Source organism: Melanerpes formicivorus, unplaced genomic scaffold (genome assembly GCF_026170545.1).
Source record: "Melanerpes formicivorus ecotype bairdi unplaced genomic scaffold, bMelFor1.0.p_v2 SCAF_1, whole genome shotgun sequence".
In the NCBI taxonomy this organism is placed as follows: Eukaryota; Metazoa; Chordata; class Aves; order Piciformes; family Picidae; genus Melanerpes; species Melanerpes formicivorus.
The window spans coordinates 2,295,835-2,318,084 of record NW_027142353.1 but is presented as its reverse complement, the minus strand read 5'-3'; the positions used below and the strand labels follow the sequence as shown (position 1 = coordinate 2,318,084).

The window sequence follows — 22,250 nt, the reverse complement described above, 5'->3', positions numbered from 1 at the left end:
CTCAGGGGCTTGAAACTCCAATTCCTCTGAGCTTCCTGTTTTAACTATAAACTTATCATCCTATAACCTTTCTAACAAAGACATAAACACTTCAGCTACATATATTTTGATTGTTTCATGACAGTATACTGGAGGCTGAGCAATGACAGATTTCTTCATTGTCTTTTTGCCAAAATTTGTCCTTTAAGTCATTTTTGTTGACTGCCCCTTTTAGCAGCTCACCTCACAATGAGAGAGGAGACAATTAATGGGAGGGTGATTTATCACTGCCAAAAACTGTCAAGGACTTCTGTTGTAGCTGGAGAAAAAGCAATTTCACATTATGGCATTTCATTCCGAATACATTGTATTTACAGCTCACAGTTTTATTTTCAGAGCCTATTATCAGGTGAAACAGTTGCATCTGAAATGTTGTTTGTGACATAGGTGACCTGTTAGGATTTGATAAGTATTTACGCCAGAGCACAAGGGGCTCACACATCTGCTGTTGGCAGAAGCAATGGAAAAAAATAACCTGGAAATGAGGCGTTTGATTTTTCTGGTTCCTACACTCGAGCATCTGTTGCTATAATTAAGTGGCATTCAGTAATTGCAGAGCAATGGTGAAATAAACATAAGCATTCTTGCCAGCTTTTAGGATTTGGTGTCCTTACAGTAAGAGAGACAAGCAAAGTGACTTCAGCAAGAACAAAGGGTTCTGTAACAAAGTTTAGCAATTAACTTTCCTATTGTGTAAAGGGGATTTTTACAAGGAAAAAGAAATAGAGTAAGGGGGGTATGTGGGGGGGAATCTAAACTGTCCAGTAGCATTCATACATTTAGATCACTGTGAGAGGTAAATCAGAATATTGAACTGGGAACATGTTAACACTTCTCTGTTGAATGTACATGACTCCCTTGGGATTGTATTTAGAAACTGAAAAATGAGCATGCAATGCTAAGTAAAAGAATAAGCATGCAAGAAATGTATTATAGAGAGTTTCTGATCCAATATACTACTTGAATTTGAAGGAGGAGTTGAGCAGAAGATCTCTGTGAGGGCCCCTGCTGCCTTTGTTTATGCAGCAATTGTGGTGTAAATGAAAACAAAACCTGGTGGTCAGTATTAGTTAAGAACCTTGATTAAAACAGGGTCTTTTAATGAATCATTTGTAAGGCAGTAGTTAAACAATCCAATGTTCCTTATCCTGTGGAGAGACTTGGTATACCCTTAAAAAAAATATTTTTAGAAGTAGGATGAGCTGGGGATATATAATCTTTTTCTGAAAGAGGATTTAAGTCAGAACACTGTCTCATCTGATCAGAAGTTCTGTGATTGTTGTGACTTTGTCTTTTTAGAACAAGCTGTCCAACAAGTTATTTCAACAACAGTCCTTGTACTAAAAATAAAAATAAAAATGGATAATTGAATAGCAGTAGCCATGTAATCCAGCAGATATGTGGCAGATGTAGCGTGTTATAAATTCTGGGAACCTAAGAATAGCAAAGGGTGTCTGGCTCTTGCTGTCTGTCGAAGCCAATAAAAAGTGAGCATGAAAAAGAGCTATTAGTACTGCTTGAGGAGGCCATTCTTGTATATGCTTTGGCACTTTCTGTTGCATGGTCTCAAGGAAGTTTGGCTTTAACTGTGTGCCTACTTCTTGGCTGGCAGAGAAAGAGGAACCACTGTGCAGGAAGTATCTTGAATATATATGTAAATGCATGCATACCTATGTATGTGCACATATATGTTCACATAAATATATGCAGAGAGAGAAAGAGACATAACACGAGTAAAGCAAAGAGAAAAAATTAAGTGTACTAGAGATAGGATGGGGTTGAAAAGTGAAAATAGGTGTTAGTTTTTCCTTCAGTTTCCATCACTTCCACTGATATCTACATGTCCATAGCAAGCCATAACTCAATCAGAGCATTAAAGAACTGGAATAGCGCAGGATCAGAATCGATGTCTTAGCTAAATATTGCTGTCAGATTGCTTTTCTCACTTTGCTGCTCAGGTAGTGAAACTGAATCTGTTAATTAATTTTACTTATAAAGGGGAAATTTTGGTTATTAAATGCAAATATTTTAAGAGTAGTTGTAGCTTTCTAAACTGATAGATGAATAATTTAAGCTGCATTTAATAAAATGTGTTGCTAATTTCAGCAGGTATTTTCGTTATGTTTGCATGTGTTTTCATGGTATAATGCTGGTAAAAAATTCTGGGCAGGCTTGAGGACACTGTTGTTTAAGAGCCTGATTCATAATAAATTTAATAAATGTTTTCTTCAAGTGATCTATTGGTTTTTAATGTTTTAGGAATCCTCACAGAGCAATGTTTCTGAACTAGGTGAGAGCCAAGACACTTTGATAGTCTCTCAGGCTTTGCCAGCGATCTGGTGTCACCTCTCTGTGCCCATGCTTAGCTCTGTGCTAATTTATTGTGCTGTTCTTTGAGGAAGGTGTTGCCCCTTAAGCATTTGCACAGGGCTTTGATTTCCTTTTTTTGAACCCTAGGCACTAAAAAAAAAGTACTTGCACATGAGGATTTTCATTGAGCAATATTGGAAGCTTTTTATTTGTGATGGAGGTAAGCCCATGGTCAGTGGCTTTGGGCCTACTCTTTCCATCCTTGTATTGGCTTCTGTTTCTGAGCCATTTGATTAGGGAATGCAGCATTAGAACCTCTTATAATCAACATTCTTTTGCCAACATCCATTCTCAGGCTATTAAAAGAAAAAAGATAGTTGTGAGAACTCTGTCAATAGTGAAAGATCTATTACGTTGTCCACTGAAAACTGAGTAGAGGCTATAGGAGAGTTTTTAATTGAGATTTTTACAACCGTTTGATAACACTGTTTTGATCACTGTATTTAGGGCTGGATTCCAACAGTGGACATAAAACCTCTGACTAATCCACTGAGTCTCCCAGTCCTTGTCATATATTGCTTAATGGTCCATGCTGCCAAGAATTATAATAGCTTTCTAGTAATTTTTTTTTTTTTTTAAAGGAAACTTTATGGGCACAAAGTTTTATAATAGTTTAAACCCAGGACTTGCAAAAAGACAGTCCAAGAAAACTTACTAGAGCTATGCCAAACTACAGAATTTTTTTATTTACAGTAAGTGTCTAAAGTCTTAAATCACACATACTATAAGTTAATGACTAATATTCTAACTTTGTTTGGTTAATGTTTGCAGGGCACTTACAGATGCTAGAATAATCTCTAATGTTTTTGCTCAATCTGCTCTGGAGATGGATGAAATAAATAGTTTAAACTAATTAATGTAACACCAGCTGTTACAAGTGCTTGGCAGACGTCTGTGAGTTTTGATGGGCAGAGAGCGGCTGTTGTACTTGACTTTATTTTAGTACAATGTTGATCACAGTGTAAGCTGGAATAAATGACGAGCCAAAGGAAGGAACAGAGGATGAATTCTGTGTAATGCAAAATAAATATTGCCCTTTTTCTGAAAATATTTTTTGAGGCTGAGGAAGAGTTACAGTGGACTTCTACAATGCTGTGACAGCAGCTGTGCTAACCACACTCAATATTAACATGCTTTACAAACCCTGCAAATATATATTATAGGCATCTATGAATATTCACATTGCTTTTAGATTCCAGAAAGTCTTAAGGCTTAGTATGAGCATAATTCTGTCTAGTAAATGCTGTTAGAAGGAAGGGTTATCAAGACAGGTAGGGAAATAAAAGTTAGTTCTAGAAAATTAATATGTTTGCAAAGAATAAGCTGGATTTTTGTGCTATATGTATGCAAGCAATTGATTGCATTGTATATTTGTTATTTATTTTCCACTCTCAAAATGGGCATGACTACTAAAGCTTTCAAAGTGCAAAACAGTTGTATCAAACTGAACTTGGTTTATGCTGTAGCTCAAATTTATGAGTTCACAGTCCAAAACACACCAAAACCAAAATCATCTTGCTGATGAACATTTACTGTCTCCATGTCATTTAAAAAGAGGTTAAAATATCCAAGTAAGTTCTCTTTTAAAGTTGGAAGGTAAAATAATTGTGCTGTGACAGGGAAACGATGGCTGCTATCTCTCTATGTGCCAGCATTAAGATAACAGTGTCATTGTACAGATTGTTACTGTGTGAATATGTCTAATAAGTTATTATAGCGTGCTGAGCAGATGGCAAGTGTGCTCCTGAAAGAATTGATGGATGAGATATGATGTCATCAGTGAGATGACAAGGTTCACAAGGTACTTGACCTCCAAGAATAAGTCCTAACTGGTTAGAATTCTAAATGGTGAACTTTTGTGACACTGGCTAAATGGGAAATATGTGCAATTTGTATTTCTTTATGGTAGTGTTTACCCTCTTCACTGAACTCCACATAATGGGATTTGGTCCCTGAAGACTCAGAGATATTGTTGGAAGGTTTCACCCTGTAACCTTCAGAGGATTTCAAATACAAATCTATACATCTAAACTTTAACAAAATCCCACCAAATTATATTTAAGAAGTCAGGTCAATATCTTTTCATTCTTTATATGTATGTCTATATAGATGATTTAATTGAGATACTCATTTAATTTAAAATATTTTGAAAGCATGAACTGTTGACTTAGTTTATACCTTTATAAGAACGTGTTTAAAAATTTGGGCTAATAATTGTAGTTCTCCATCTCTAAATTGAATTAAACCAATAAGTATTTGATCTATCTATCTATTTCTCTGTCTATCTAGGTATTATCTTTTTTGTTCCAAATTACAAAGTGGGATTTACATTGTTGAAACACAGGGTTCTCAAATAGTCCTCTTAATTCTTTGGATGATTCATGAAATGAGGAAGGTACATGTGAAAGCCTCGAGAGGGAAAATCCAGCCACCAAAGTTTAGGCATTGCAAATACACCTGAGACATATACTATCTCTTTGTTGTATGGAGAATTTAGGCCCTCATTTAGAGAGTTCAGCTTCCCTGACAGGTGGATAACCTAGCAGAGGGATTCTAGCCTTCATCTCTCTGAGGTGCTCTGTAAACCCCCTGATCACCAAGTGACCCCTGTAAGTGTATTTTTATGAGCAACTACACAGTCAGATCCCTCAAAACTTGGAATTAAAAGTTTGTACCTATGCATTTTAAACTCGAAACAGAAGATGTAAATGGCAGTAAATAGGTAATATATGAAAAAAGAACAACTGCAACAAGGGCAATAAATGAATGCTAAAGAAATACCTATGCCTTTCCTGCAATTAAAGTTAGAGGCAATGAGTTTGGGGTCATGCTTCTTATCCTCCAAAATTAATCAAGATCTTTTCTGCCATTGATTTTGCTGTGTTAGGCTCTGATCAAAGGCAGGAAGACAGGAGGAAGAAGCATGAGCATAGTAGCTTGCCTTTTAAAATCTTTAATAAAATACTTCTGGTTTCTTAAAATATTTGTTGTTGTTTGGCTTCTCTGAAATGAGGAGATGTGTTCATTGTGGAAAACTCGTCTATATTTTATTGATTGAAGAACAAAACATAAATGCTATATACAAAAATAAACTATGACAGCATGTATGTATGTACTTGTTCTCAATTCTTTACGGTATTTATTTTCAACATTTATAGTTCTTTGAGATATTTGAATATTCATGTGACAACATAGGCTCTACATACATTAATTGAAACAAGAGGAAACCAGATGAAAGCGCTCTAAATCCTATGAATAAAACCAATACATTATAATTTTTATACTTCATAATCTGAGTTTCCAATAAGTAAAAGTTTTTTGTGAAATTTCTTTTACTGGGTAATAGTGTTCCATTTCTTAAATCAGCTTATAGGTGCAATAAAACTTTCATGAATATCTTACAAATTGCTCCCTTGCTGGTATAAAAAAATGGCTCAGTGTCCCTAAATTACTTCCCATTTACAGCAAAGCTTTGGATTGAGTTGTGAACACTATAACAAAGTATCAGTTTTAGAGATACTACTTTGAAAATATGGATTACTATTTAAAGTTGCCATCCTTTTTTTTTTTTTCAGTTCATTTCCATGTCCTTAATCTTCCAACCCAAGTTTTTTGTTAGCATAATTAAATAATACTCTGTCAAAATATTTAGAACCATCAGAGGATTTTATAAAATAAATTGATAAATTATACATTGGATTTTGCATTTTTAAATTAAACATAAAAACCAGAATCCACATCTCATGTGATATCGTCGTAGGTGTATTGATTATGTGGCTAAAATGTATTCAGAAGCTGAGGTTTTTCTGCCCAATCTGATCAGTGTGTACTTGTCTATATGTATATATATGTGTTAGAGACACATGAAATATTAATACAACGCAAATGAATGTTCACCAAGCTCTCTGCCATATGGCCCCTGTGGAGGATAGAAGGCCCTGGCTAGCTTAAGCCTGCCATATGGACCTGGTGGAAAAAGGTAGGTCTTACACACAGAGCAAACCTACCATATGGACTGGGTGGAGTACTCAAAACTCTAAACATTCCTCATACACCTGGGCCTTTTACACAGAAGAATATGAAAACATACCCAATACATTACACAGCAAAGCCATTGAAAAATGGGTCAGTTGTTTAGGTTTAATATGATGCATTCAAGCAGTGTTCAAAACTATATAAATAATCAGGGCTTATTTTGAAATAGTGAAGTGGATCATCAATCATTTAAAACTGACTACTTTGCATTTAACACCTGCCGTATAACGGGACTGTACAATACCACCATTAATGCTGTACAAGACATAACAGCTAAAAATAGTGATAGTTTTTTTTTCCTTCCTGCTCTTAACCTGAAACATGAATTTGACAGGTTTTGGGATGGTTGCAGGGCAAGTCCTGGACTTACAAATGGCTTCTGTGCTCTAAAGTTTTGGGGAATGGAAATTATCATAGGATGAATAATTGACTCAACTTTTATTTCCTCTATGAAACCAGAAAGAACTAGGCCAACTGAATGTCTGCTGTTTTGATGCCTAAGATTTCTCTTGCTTGTATAGTCAACAAATTTTCATTGACTTTCCACACTGAAAATCTTGTAGTGCTGTATAGTGGTGTCTTGCTTTATAGACCAAAGAGACAGTAAGTTAGCTTAGTAAAATGGTTAGATTTCAAACCACTGGACTTAACATTGAAGCTTCCTACAGATTCCCATGTAAATGTAACTATATTGTCTTGAATTATTTATATTACAAAAAAAGAATCATAAGTCAGTTCAGGACCACTCCAATTATGATTATACCAAAATACTGGAAGATGAAGCATAAAATAAAGATGTAACTTTAAAACATTGTTTTCCAATCTCATACCTGTTCTGATAATGATTTGGAATTGTTTTTACAGCTTTACATGTGAAAATTAATAAGCAAAATAGAAGTCAAGATTTGTTTTACTTTTCAAACAGGAAGATTGTTTAGGTGGATCTGTCTTCTTGGATTTCTGTCATAATCCTTTCATTTTCTCTGTGGTTTTTTCTCTCTGGTCTTTAGTTAGACTTGAAATTTCAACAAGCAGACCGACTTCTTTGTAGAGTCATAAAATAATTCCAGTTGGAAAGTACCTGTAAGATCATTGATTCCAAATATTATCAAACTCTTCCTGTCATAGAAGGGGAAGAAAATACCAAAACAAAGACATATTAGAAACAATAAATGTTACTGGGAAATAGATTTGAAAAGTAAGGCAAATAATATGGGAAGCAGTAGAATATGAAGAGAAGTTAGGACAAATGGAAGGCAATGGAAAATTATTCTGAAAGTAATTAAAGCAGTTTAGATTTTAGAATTTGAACTCATCGATTTGTACTGAAATTTGGTAGAACAGCCTTCATCGGTAGCACTGACATCAAAATAAAAAGAAAATCACTGGAGTTGATGTGTCTTACTTCTCAGTCCTCAGAGTATAACAGTTCACAAATACAAAATAACACACATGGGGAGGACATTTCATGATGCAGTTCTTGCTGGTGTTCTAGGTGGGCTAAAAGCCAACCTATTATCAAGATACTGGATGAAAGTTTTATCCTTAAAGATACAATGAGCTCATCAAAGTAAAGTAAAAAGCTTGTGTGATTTGTTTCAGTTGGTTTAGATAGTTACCGTTTTCAAAGTACCATAATGGTAAAGATCTTTTGATGCTTGTTATGTTTTTGTACAGTTATCACATACATGAATTGTCATGAAGTAATAGCATTTGAACAACTGGTAGGGTTTGCTTCTATTGCATAGCAGCTGTAATTGTTTAAGGAATTAAATAGTTTTCACCATAAGCATTAAAATATTTACAGAAATTTTGATGTGAAACAATCCATAAAAAGATCTGTCCTTCTAATAGAGCTACAATGAGTATTTCCTTGATATTATAATAGAATGCAGTATTTACTCTAAATCCAGTTTTAAACTGGATCCTGGGAAAGATTTTATTTACCTGCAAGAGTATGGTGTGTTTTATGTGTCAGGCATCTTAATTTTCTCTATTTAATGTAACAAAGCTGATCCAGCTTCCACGATGACTCTAAACTATTTGTTGTGTTCTTAAATCAGTGCCGAATGTGACCCATAATGTATGAATGCATAAAGGATGGGTTTTTACTACCTCTAATATGTATTCTGATACATTAGCATAAATTACATATTCCAAAACATGAAGACACATGCAGGCCAAATCTCACTTTAGAGTGGATTCCTCAAATGGAGCAGAAAACATTAGAGGTAAAACTTCTGCATTATTCTATAATGAGCATCAAGCAAGTGAATACCATGGAAATCTCACTAATGGACACATTCTGGCAGCTTGTTGCAGATGTTTGATGAATGAATTGCAAGAGGAACCATATCACATGTGAAAATGCTTGACTTTTCATTATGAATTTTGTTTCTGAGCATTATGGGGTTTACAGATTTTGGGTTGTTTATTGTTACGGATTTCTGTGAAAGTCAGATGTTAGGATATAACCGATAGGCAATGGCTTGAGAAATGTGGCTATGATACTGTAAAGGACTGTTTCTGATGCTATAAACGATGAAATTCATATTGAACTCCCATAGGCAGACAGCCAAATTTCTATTAGGATATCATAACCATACAATCCAGAATGCGTGTTTCAGTTATTGACTACAACATTTGCATCTGAGTACTGGAATCATTCCATAGATAGACACATTAAGGACATTTATGATACTTGTTAAAGAATTTTATTATGAATTAGTTTTTAAAAGTGAGTTAAATATAATTGATAATCTCTTATGCAAATCTGTGTGGTTTTAGCTCCAAAACTAGGGAATCCTCTGTGTTACATTGCTCCGTGATACTAAAACAGCTCATTCATTTTGTCTGCTTCCTGATGACAATTTGTCAAAATGGGATGCTTCACATCCTTTTGTTTTCAGTAACAGTTACTGTATTAGCTGTGAGAAGAGTTAACATCTTGGAGTTACTAGACAACATATTTCTGTAAAAAGCATGTATTGCCATTTGGATACTTAAGCAAATACTTAAGCAAATACTAGACATTATTGCACATATTGTTGATAAAACATCTGTTACCTTAACCTCTCGGAAGCATGACAGCAAGGCTTGACCGACAATCCCCATGGCAATTCCTTTTCAAAGCAAGGTTTCTTCCCCTGCATTTCCAATGCGTTTGTAGCTTTTCCTTTGCATATTCAAGAATTCCTGAACCTGTTACCCTATAGCTTCATACAGTTGTGTTGGATGAGTTCCTCTGGCTATTTCTTGATTTATTTTATTGAAATTATTAGTTCCACCAGATAGGAATTTGGGGTAGGAATTTTGGTATGGCGGAATCTTGGGAACAGGTTTCCTTAATATATTTCTGTCTTAATATGCATTTATAGACTGGTCATCTTATTCAGTGGTCAAATTAATATATCATCAGTCTAAATGTTAAGAAGTTATTAAAATAATGGGCATTAACAGGATCTTACAGAAACTGAAGTAAAGCACAGAATCACAGCATGTTAGGGCTTGGAAGGAACCTCTTAAGATCATTTAGTCCAACCCCCCTGCAAAAGCAGGATCACCTATGGCAGGCCTAGGTGGGTTCTGAAAGTCTCCTGAGAAGGAGACTCCACAACCTCTCTGGGCAGCCTGTTCCAGTGCTCTGTCACCCTCGCCATAAAGAAATGTCTCCTCATGTTGTGGTGGAGCTTCCTGTGTTCTGTCACTGGGCATCACTCAAATAAAGACTGGCACGTTCATCCTGACACCCACCCCTCAGATATTGATACGCAATAAGATCCTTCTCAAGACTAAACAGCCCCAGTTCTCTCAGTCTTTATTCACAGGAGAGATGTTCAAGCCCTGCAATCATCCTGGTAGTTCTCATGTATGTGAAAGCACATGTTTTAAAAACACTGTATTTCTACAAAAAAAACACCCACTGAACATTTTATGTATTTAAAATATTATATTTTCTCATGTTATTCTAAGAAAAAACATGTCAGTATTCTGTATGAGCATTAAATAAAAAGCCCATGTTATTTAATAGATCCAGTTTTACAAATTCTGACCAGATAAATTTTTCTGCTGGGACAGATGACCAGTAGAAACTACCATGTATGTGAAATGTTTAAACCTCTTCTCTGTTGAACTTCTCTGACATGTTTATTTGTGAAATGACAGTACTGTTGACTTCTGTGCTGCCACTTTACACCAGGTGCCAAGCATGCCTGGTCAACCTCATCTGCTTGCCAGTAGTCTGGGGATGAGGGTGTGTAAGGACAGGTTATGTGCTCCTGAATGAATGACAGCTGAGTGTTTCACAGACACATTGCTGTGTATTCATTCTCTGTTGGGGTGTCCAGTTCATGCTGTCAGCAGATTACCAAGAACTTGTGCCCCATGACAAGGCAGTGGGAGCACTGATGCTTAGTCCTGCATAATTGCAACATGACTAGATATGGACTTCTTGAAAGTGTTGACTTTTTGTTTTGTTTTCCTGAGGAGAATGAATATTGGGATTATTAACTGAACACAGACAAAGGAAAACAGTGTGGATACATTGCAGTTCTGGGTATTAACATAAAACCTTCATCTTCAGAGAATTACAAGTTACCAGCTGTGCTCATATCAAGAATTCCCTTCTTACTACTGTTACATGTACAAAAAAAAAAAGAGTGGTGTTATTTCAGCTGACAGGGTTAAATCCCAAAATAATATATGTCCAAATTATTTGGCACTTGATCCAATAGAACCTTGCAAAATGCAATTGTTATATTCCCTAGTTTTTTCTCTGCATTTTGCGGTAATCATATAGAAACACTCTTTAAGTGTACGGGGAAACAGGCAGCACAAAAATAAATATGCATGCTGTGGATGCATTGCCTTATGTATTGCTTTTATCACTTGAGATGTACACATTTATGAAAATGGGAGGTTTAGTGTACAACACATTAATTATGTAGTCTTCAAGTCCAATCTCTAATTTGACGTTTGATCTTAATCAGGAGTTTTGCTCATCTCACAGCATTTACCTTGATCTTTGATTCTACGTACACTTAGGAAAGCTACATGTATGATCAGGCTCTCTAGGTGAGGGTGACTGCTTGTGTAGCCAGCACATTAAGGGAGATTAAATAGATAGTACCATGAATGATTTGGTTTGATTTCCTAACAAGATATCCCTTTATTACCTAGGTTTTATGGACACCACTCAGCATAACTTTAGAGAAAGCTCAGGATGACTCTTGTTGAAGGAGTCACATGTATACAAACCTCCACAGACACTTATTCATATAAACAGTTCTCATATAATTGCTATGAAGCCAAGCCACATTCTTTTTAGCACTCAATATTGCCCGGCCAATGAAGTGAAGCTAGCAGAGTACTAATTGGGACATTTGACATGAACCAGTAAAGCACATTTATACTTTTCTCAGCATCCAAAGCACAGATGGCTTTAATTTGCATCCAGCCCCTTCCAGTAGCATATAAGGATGATTTTTTAAAAGAAATAGTGGACATAGTCCTCATAATTAAGAACCGTAGGTTATAGTATCATAGTATCATTCAGGGTTGGAAGGGACCACAAGGATGATAGTACTATAAAGTTTCTTGTATTTATACTAATAAATCCACAAAAAAAAAAAAGAAAAAACAAACCACTATTTAGTGTACCTTTCTAACCATCATTTTATCTTTAGGAATTTGTATTTCTTGAATGAATATAAATTTCTGTCAGATGTCTAAGATATTTATACTTTATAGTTATCAAATGTATGCAGAATCACCTCTAATGATGAAAAATTTGTGTGAGTGAACAGAATAGTTTTTATTACAGGGACAGAGGCACCATATACTTCTGTTTTGTGCTTTGTCTGTTACACTTCCAAAGTACACAAAGTGGAAATATCACTGGCATTTTAACATTCAGTCATATGGTGAAATGCATTTGTTTAAAAATATAGATGATAATTTATTCTGAAATATTGCGAAATCTTCAGAATAAATAAATCAGCAAATACTGCTTGACCCAGCCCTAATCAGTAATAGCCTGCAAAATAAGATAAAGGTTATTAAAATAATCCTTTTATTGAAAGAGAAAATTAGATAAGTTGCACTGATTGACTCTGAAGCCCTCCTAGGGACATGTAAAATGAAGAATAAACTCAACTTGATCTAGTCCACAAAGCCTTAAGAAAACCTCACAGCTGGAACATCACCAATAATTGCATTTTTTCCTTTTTGGCTATATTTTCCAACCCTTTCCAGTTGTTTATAGTGATACTATATGAGATGTGATCTTTAAAGAACATGTTTTCATATATTTGTTATTGACAGCTATAATTTAATTTACATTGCACTACAGTGCTTGAAATGCTACAAGAATTACTTGTTCAAAATATGTTGCTTTAAAAAACAACAGTTTGGCTGTTTTGTTTATTTCTTGCTGAATCAATACACATTTCTTGCTCCTAGGCATTCTTCCTCCCCTCCTTTACCACATGATCTCAATCCTATTCCTTTCCAAAGTATTCAGTCATCTTGAGTGTCCTTTTTCTTTAGTTTCAGTGTATTTAGGTGTCCTGGAGTGCAAGGTTTAGTATAAAAAGGAAAAAAATACTAAAATGTAGATTTCTAAGTTAGTTTCATTGCATGTGCTTTACAGTTTGTAACATCCCTCAGTCGTTGCACATTGTCCCTTGTTATATGGAGTGTGAATCTTGGATGCCCAAATCCATAAAGCAACCAAATTATATGAGCAAGAGGATTTTTATTAATTTATTTTAATGTGCCCAACGTTGGTAAACAGTTCAGGACGTGAGACCGCAGTTTCTTTTGTACTAATGCAAATCAATAATTAAATATGAATTAAAATAGAAGAGCTTCTGAAACCTGAAAATTATGAACTAGAAAACTTTGTACTAGAGGGTGTTTGACAACAAAAAAGTAAAATCATGATAAGCAAACTGAACAGATTGTTTCCACAAATACATATGCGCTAGAGTTACGATAGTAAAAACAGGATGCTCTTGCATCATTCAAACGTTAAGAACATTTCAAATGTTAGGGACAAATACATATGAAATATTTTACAACAAACAAAAAAGCATCAAGATGCATTACAAAAACTCTGAAACATCAAATGGTTACAGAAAGGCAGTAATCTGTATAGTATATTTTTGGAGCCAGCTATTATCTCTTGCTTTCAAATCCTGACAATATCAATATTCTCCAGTTTGATTGGTGACTAGTCTGAACTTATCCTACTTGCTTTTAGGCACAAAGACAAGAGAATGGCTACCTCTATTCATCTATTATTGTTTAAATAGCTGTCACAGCTTCCAGGATGTCTGTTTCCATGTTATCTGGTGAAAGAATAAAATAGGATGGCAACAAACCAAATACGGTGAAAAATGTTTGTTGTATTTGGCCCAAGCCAGCTGGTCTTTGTAGATAAAATCTGGTTTGTAAAACAACCCAAACAAACAGGTGAATTTTGGAAATTGAGGAACAATGGATAGAGTGGATGTAGCACTTTCAAATATTATAAAGATATATGTCGCATTCAGACTTGCCTAGTGCGGTGATTTAGTTCATATGTCAAGGCACATATTCATCTCTGCTCAGATACTGTAGAGGCTTGGGTAACAGCTTGTCCTATCCTTGTTTATTTGTTAATTTATAACGTCTCAGCTCCCAGCACAAGTAAAGGCAGGCCTGGACACTTCTTTGTTCTGCCTTGTTCTTTCTTTCCCCCCCCTTTCTTTACACTGTTGTGCTCCCAACTCTGACAATGGAGTTGTAGATTGACCCTCTTTCCCCTCTTGCCCTGACTTGTCTTTGAATGCGTCCTTTGATGCATTTAGACTGAAAATGCCAAATCTATGTTTCCCAGCAAGGGATCATCATTTTTTTCTAGCATTGCTACATAGCTAGTAGGTTAAGAGGAAACAGTTTAAAAGATTATTTAGAAACAATGATACTGTGTTGAGAAAAAAATAACTTCTTCAGGAATGGAAGATTTTAAAATCCTTTAATGGCAAGAGATCATATTGTTTTCCTACTAAGATATGTGGTTATGTTTTAATTGGCTGTGTTTACAATGTGGTTTTTCTTAAAAATGCATTTTTTCAAGATTCCCTCAGTCATTGCTTATCTCAGATCCACAAATATCCATGCTTCCTGTGTGTAATATGTACATTTGCTCTGTTTCAAACATACTCACACTCAAAGTTTATTTCACATGGGACATCATGAAAACAAAGTCACATTAAGTCTGACTTTTTTTTTCCTGACTTGATGTTTCATTAAATAAGTTCATAGTAAGTTCAGCTCTCTAGCCTTACCCTTCAGTGTAAATTTGTTTCTGTTATTTATTACAACATAAGAGTTTGGATATTATTTCAAGTTCATACCACTTTAACCTTTTTTGAGTTACTTTGCCTATTGCAAAATCATGCCACACATTGCTAGAAGAGTCTTTGCAAAGTTCACAACATGTTTGGAGCATGCACAAAGTACATCAAACTTCATATATTGCAAAGTAGTAATACAGAAATAAAAAATAGTCCCTTGCTTAAATCTTATCATAAGGTCTGTGTTAGGAGTTTTTTGTATCTCAACAATTGCATGTTTTTTAAAGCTTACAGAGTTTTAAAGTGATTCAGTTTTATCTAATATATTTTAAAATATATTGACAATTTGAGATCAAAAATATTAGTAAGTTTACTTAGAAAGTATGAGAGGTTAGTGCTCCTTTTCTCAACAAATTTAGAGGCAAATTACACATTTTTTATTTTCCATTAATGTGCATCAGCTCCACCATGCATACTAGGGGTTGATTTCTTCCTATACCATACAAGTTCACTGCCTTCACTGGAACCACTGAAAGAAAGAATTATTTAGCTAAAAACTCAGTGATGTAATGCAGAAGAGGTTTTGTACTTTTTACTTTTAAACTTGGGCAGGAATAATTTAGGGAAGGCACATTTGCAGAAGGGGAGAAAAAAATTACTTTTCAGGTATGCAATAATATTGTGTAGTATCTATCAATCTATTGTCTGACCAATTTCGTTTAAGTTTTGGGTTGTTTCATTTGATTAATGAAACAGCATTTTGGGAAAAACAACTTGGTAATTATTTTTTACACTAGAATGGGATTTGAGAAGCTGAACTAGCAGGATGATCTAAGAACAATAAAATAGTGTCCAATACCCAGGAGTACCTAATTTGTTTTAGTATGTTACTACAAAAATGATTACAGAGGTATCCATATTGCTATGGGGTAGTATGAGGACAGAGGATACATCTGCAGACTATATCTTTTGGAGCCTGCTTTGAATCCTGTTAAGGTAGATAGGAAGTGGTTCAGTAATTTACAGCCAGTTTTTCTCAGCACTTGTGACATGAGTGGAAAACTTAAATATAGCTAGTAAAATCTTTTATGACTCTGAATGGGCTGAAGCTCTCCTTGGTCAGCATCAGCTCCTCTCAAGAACTTATCTCAGTAAGCTTTTGAATGATGATTTCATGAGAAAGCACTAATTGTAGCACAAATTGCAACAAATAGGAGACATGAAAGAGAGTCACAGTCCTTGTGTAGGTTACTCTCCTCTCAGCCTGAGCCACCATGAAGTAGGAAGAACAACAGAACATGAGATAGGACTGATCTCACTGCAAGTAGATCTCTCTATCTGAGCTACTCACTTTAGGCTTCTCTTACAGTCAACAGACACTTCTAGTGGAAGACTTCTTTCTGCCTGCAGTAAATGTCTGTGGCAGATCAGATGGACTGGTGCCTTAAACTGGTGTTGGTTTTCTCCCCTGGCTTGGAGGGACCAGCACAGAAGCAGATGTCCAAATGCCTGTTTGGATAACTTTTGAATTGTGGTTTTCTATCCTGGTATCATCAAAGCCTACAACTCTTTGTTGATGCAGATTTCAATTTTCCTGGTCTTAGATTATGTCCACTTAAGAAAATACTGCTCCCCAGTCAAAGAGAGAGCTCTTATTGGACAAATAAGGTCAGAACTTTCATATAATACAATGCTGAATATACATAATAGGATAAATAGAGAGATATAACTATTATTGAAACTATAATTAAAATAACTGTAATTCAAAAAGAAATTAAAATACCACCACATATTTATCATGTAATGATCAAAGCCCAAATGGAAAAAGCAAGTCTGATATACTGTTCTGTAGTAAAAAAAGCTGTGCAGAGATCTGCACAACAGCAAGAGTACATTCTGATGTCCTGGTATTGTACTGAGATACAATATGTGGCAGTTAATAAGTGAACCCTTGGTAAGAAGGGCATCTAGATATATGCATCTCTATACATGTATAGATAGCTTTCCTTTTGAAGAATTCAGATTAACATCTGGTGAAAGAAACCAACAAGCAAAACTAAATTTCTTCATGGTATCAACAGTAGTCTAAAATTGCTTCAAAAAGTAAAAAAAAGACCACAAAAACAACAAGTCAGGGACCAGAGTATTAAAGTTTCTATCAACCATGGATTTTTTGGGCGTTTGTTTTGGGTTTTTTTCACTTACTTTATAATCCATTTACAGATTATCTGTGAAACTTTAATCGTAGAATTTCTCAGGCTGTGAGGGTTTTTTCCTATTGTGATGTCAGAACTGATCAGATCTGATTGTTAAAAAGATCCCACTGAGGAGTTTAGCACTAATTGTTAGAAGATGTCTGTGCTTAAAAAAATTAGGCCAGTGATTGTAACCATGCTGTTAATTTCGTGTATTGTTCAAGGCATGTTTCAATTGTAGGAATCAGGTGGAGTTTCTTGATTAAAAATGCATTGAGGGGCAGTAGTTTTTCTTGGTGTTACAGAATCTTCTGAGCTGTAAGTGAAGCCATTAAGAGCAGGAAGGGTTAATTGTATGGGAATCCTTGTGTTCAAATGCCTCTTGTATATAAAATATATGTCATGCTAGAAAATATTCCATTGTCAATCCAAATAGAACACAAACGAAAATGAGATAATTGGGAAGGTGCCCATAAAGTCAGCCTGAATATATTATCACAAGTATATGTGAGATAATATTTGTTTTAAAAAGATTCTATGGCACTGTAAACTCAGTCTCATTAGAGACTGCATTTAAAAGGCTTATAAAGTTACTCATTAATGTTATCTTGTTGTATCTCCACAGCTTTTTCATTAAAGAAAATTCAGCAGAAAGCATTTTCTCCTGATAGCAGGAACCAATTTGCAATAAATGTTCTGGAAACCACTAGGGAAGCCATTACTGAGGTCTAATAAAAACAGACAAGCGTAACTTGTTCTATATTTTTGTTTCAATCACATACAGATGAGACCCCGCTCTCCACACCAACCGCAAGAGACAGCCTTGACAAACTTTCTCTAGCTGGGCATGGGCAACCGCTACCTCCGGGTTTTCCATCTCCTTTTCTATTCCCTGATGGATTGTCCTCCATAGAGACCCTTCTGACTAACATCCAGGTAGGCCTTTCTGTAGATCAGCTTAAAGAGATGGAAACGAGCCAGTTGCAGATTTGTCTAAATTAATATAACCATTCTGGCTTAAGCAGCTCATAAGATAATTTGGATCAACTAATTTGCTGAAACTTTCTAGTAATTTAGGCTCTAAAGGAACAACAGCAAACAAACAGATTTAGAAGCTGTCAGATACAGTACATAAAAATACAGATTGTATATTAAGCCACAGCAGAGAATTCGATGAAAATTACATTGGTGTGTTTAACAACATTTGTCTTAACTGCTCTTCTTATTGCAGACTAATGAAATCTATCTTACTGTTTAACTTTATCTCATTTGCTAAGCAGAGGAACATTTCTTTAATAAATAGTTATTTTAAATTGCTGGAGTGCCAAGGTGGAGATGATATTTAAAGTGATTTGAAATGTGTCTCCCAGAAAAGCCTTCACAGAAAGCACTTCTTTTATAAGGAAACTCATTTTGCTGTCTTCAAAGAATAGACTTCAAAGGGTATTGCCAAATTTTCTGCAGATTTCCTACTCAGTAGTCATGATGTCTATTGTGTGTACAGGACAGCCTGATTCAAATATTATTTAAGGTATACACTTGCACATAGCATTGAGCCAGCATGCTCATGTTTCATATTAGAATGAAGAATTGTTTCATCCACAAATCCAGTGATCATGTGTTCCCCATATGCGACTTTTGCTACAGCGTGGTTGAGTGTTGCATGCAAAAGCAAAATGATGGTGCAGGAAATAATGCAGCTGTATTGTACTCATTCCAGATAACCCTCGTCTGCGCAGCTCCTAACGTCTAATGTATTTGTCATAATTATTCCCTGCTCATTTCTGCAAATACATAAAATCAATTATATTCTATTCAGCAAAGGTTATGACAGAGTGGGGCTGCATCCTGCTCACTTCACTTTCTTAAGCAATCTCATTAAAGTTTATGGCACTTCAGAGCTGTTTTATGAAAAGTATATGATCCATTCATTGGTGCTGTTTTGAGATCTAATAATGAAAAAATGCTGCAATTTAGGAATCAAGTATTGCTATATCTGCCTGGTCTGAAAGATCATATTTGTGGGTGCTTTTTGTGGTTCCAAGACTTAGGATCTTGAATATCTAAATCATAAACCAATGTAATTCTACAACCATTAACATTCTTTTAACAGATCTCCTGCAATATATAAAGAATGTATTTTTTTTTCTAAAGGAAGAAATACAGTTGGCAAAGTATGTAATGCTTTAGCTGTGCATGCATGTACAGGGAAGTTCTTAGTAATTTTTTTGACAAATGTGTGCACTCAGTGTCTCTAGACAGCAACCTAATGAGCAGAGCATTCAGCATCAACAGGTTAGCTAATCTTGTGATTGAATATGAGAGTGCAGCACTACTTCAGGATAAATGACCAGGATTAATTTGCCAAGAATGCATTCAGGGTTTTGTGTCTTGTTTGGTGTGGTTTGTTTGGTTTGGTTTTGTGTTTTTTCTTTAAAGCACACCCTTACAATATCTGAAGAGTAGAGTATCTGAAGTGAAGAGCTAAAATAAAAGGTAACATCATAAGGAAACCAGACTCCTTTATGCCTTCTCTCATGGTGCTTTTGTACTTACGGCTCTTTTACTTGGTGTTTCACACGACAACAAATCATCTGTCAGGGTAAACAGGTGGGACATAAGTCCTTATGGATTTTTTTACAGTATGCCCCTATGTCACATTACATGGTTTCCACAGATCTCTGGCAATCCTTTAATAACCCATCAAGGCATTTCCCCATACACGCATAAATTTAATCTCTGTCAGGACAACATTCTAAAGCTACTTCCTAAAGAAAAAAAAATTAAAAGGAGAAGTTACACATTCTCTTCAGTTACAGTAGAATCTATTATGATAATCCATGCACAATGGTGACAGTTTCTCTAATCAACACTATTTAAAATGGTTTCCACATTTAGCAATTTTAGCAATGAGAGAAGGCCACCTTAGGCCACAAATGAATTAGGTATACTGACACTTTCAGAGCTGGGCTTTAAATACTTGACTGTAAGCTCAAACTCATTAACAAGAGTTATGGAAAAAGGAAACTCTGTACTATGGTACTTACTTGCAATATCATTTGTGACTTTGCTAAGAAATGCATAAATGCTACCTGGAACCCATGCAGCCTTTTAGTACATGAGTCAGAAGGACTCTTGTTGCTGGGTACATTCGCTCTTCTTTGGTTCAGGTGAATTTTGTATCCCTTTCAGTGCAGAGACAAGGGTTCAAAGAGCAGGTGAAGCAGGAAGATAATTCACCATTGTCTTGTTGCAGCAATGCTAGAAATGGAGAGGACCTAACTATCTAGAAAAGATCTGGCTTACAGTGTGTTCCCTGTCTCCAGTAGTAGGGTGCTTTTGAAAAAGAAAATAGCAGACATCTAGCCAAAATCTAGATGAATGGTTTTGGTAAATGCTGTTCTTTTTTTGTCCTCAGGGTCATGCATGATGACAATCTGTATGTATCCTTTCACAGAAAGGATATATGTCTGATTGAAATGCAAGGGTACATCTTCATTAGGTCAAGGGATTGGGGTGCGTGTATGACCTGTCACATGTGGTGGGGATTGCCTGTATTTTAGGGGTATGATGGTCACATGAATACCTAGGCAAGCTCCTCTGGCTACACTAGTGTGCAGGGATGTGATGGAAGATATCTCTACTGTGATCCACTTGTATATATACAGGCATGTAAGGTGCAGGATAGGGAGGAGATGCATAATACAGACCTTGAGTGCCTTCAAAAGCAGTCATAGTACCTGTACTGGTTTAAAATAGAAGAGAATTAGGGCATTCATAATTTTTACCTTTGACAAGGTAAGGAGAATCCTAAACCTTGCCATGAGGAAATAATTTTGAGTATATAAGCAGAAATTTCTAAACACTTTGTATTTGGAACCAAAATGTACTAAAAGCCTTACAGGTGCTTAAAAGCTTAGGTGATTGAACTTGGTGCCTAAATCTACTTACTTCCATTCTAGAAGTCTGAGGATTACTTCAAAATTGGCCAATAAACATGGGCCAGGCTGTGTCTTCTATCTATACTAAAATTAATTGGATATCCCCAAATCACTAAATGAGAATTATAGGCAAGTATTAGATAAACCTATTTGCTATCATTGTCATCAGGTGCTGCTAGTTAGGCTTATTTTCTTTTGTATATAACGTAGTTTTTCTTACTTCTCCGTAAGTACCTATTGAAACAAAAATATGTTTAATTATTTATAAATTTAATAAGGAGATATGTGTATCTGCACATCTGAAAGACAAAGTAAATTTCCCCCAGCAATATGCATATTTGGTGATATCTTCCAGATTAAGTGCTGGAAGTCTGTGTGCAGGGAGGATGAAGGGTGATGGAAGGAGAGTCAAAGCAAAATTCTGTGTGGGTTCTAGTGAGAAGGCTAAAGATGCTTCCATACTAAGGTTTCCTTTTTTGGATTATGGCCCAGTTATACTCAAGTATGTTACAGCCACAGCCTTTCATGATACTGCAATATTCTCGGGTAATAGTCATGTTTTTTTAAGCTTTTAGAGACTGAATCTTTACTGTCCCGGAGCTGAATTTCCATTAATATCAAAGGGATTAAGCAGTTGCACCGTGATAGCTATATTTTTATATCAAGACCATGTTGTATTGACACAGTCTTGTTGCTAAGTATTTTTAAAGGGAGATGTAAAATAAGTTGCAAGCATCCCATTGATACTAATAAAAGAAATGCATGATTACAAACTGAATTCCCCTATGAAAACAATGCAAACTACTGGCTTTATTGCTGTGAGGCTCCAGCACTGTTACCATCTCAGACTAAATATGCAAGAGAAAAATATTACAAACACTAGATAAAGTAAAAATAACAGATTTTGCTTCATCTTATTTTATTTGTCTTATGAAATCCGAGATAATTACTTTATTTTTCGCAGAAAGTATCAATGGTAAAATGTCATTTGTACTTGGGCAGTATCCCTCTGCCTGTGCTGGAGAAATTAAATCTTGAGATACTATAAAAATGTCTTCCTAGAGTCATCTGCAGAGATAACCAAGCTGTGTTAGCCTGTCTTGCTAATGTCAGTAGTCAGTTACATATAGCAAATATCCAGAAAGGAACTTATAAAGTTAACTAAAAATGTATGTATTTATATTTTTATGAGCCTTTGACTAGATAGTTTCAATGAGGAGAACGTACGAGGTACATATAATTTCCTAATTAAAGAGAAGCAATGATACTTGAAAGTGTTTTCATGAAGAGCTCATGTTCCAAAAGAAAGCTCCTGAGACACAAGTGTCCTG

General features: G+C 35.4%; 1 protein-coding gene across 6 annotated transcripts in view; it reads left to right on the top strand.

Moving 5' to 3' along the window:
• DACH1 (dachshund family transcription factor 1) overlaps positions 1-22,250 on the top strand; it is a 384,340-nt gene that overhangs the window by 309,064 nt on the left and 53,026 nt on the right. For all 6 annotated transcript variants that reach the window (XM_068151468.1, XM_068151561.1, XM_068151642.1 and 3 more), the window contains one exon: positions 17,763-17,914. In XM_068151468.1, the coding sequence (XP_068007569.1) occupies positions 17,763-17,914 (152 nt within the window). The remainder of the gene's footprint in view (positions 1-17,762; positions 17,915-22,250) is intronic.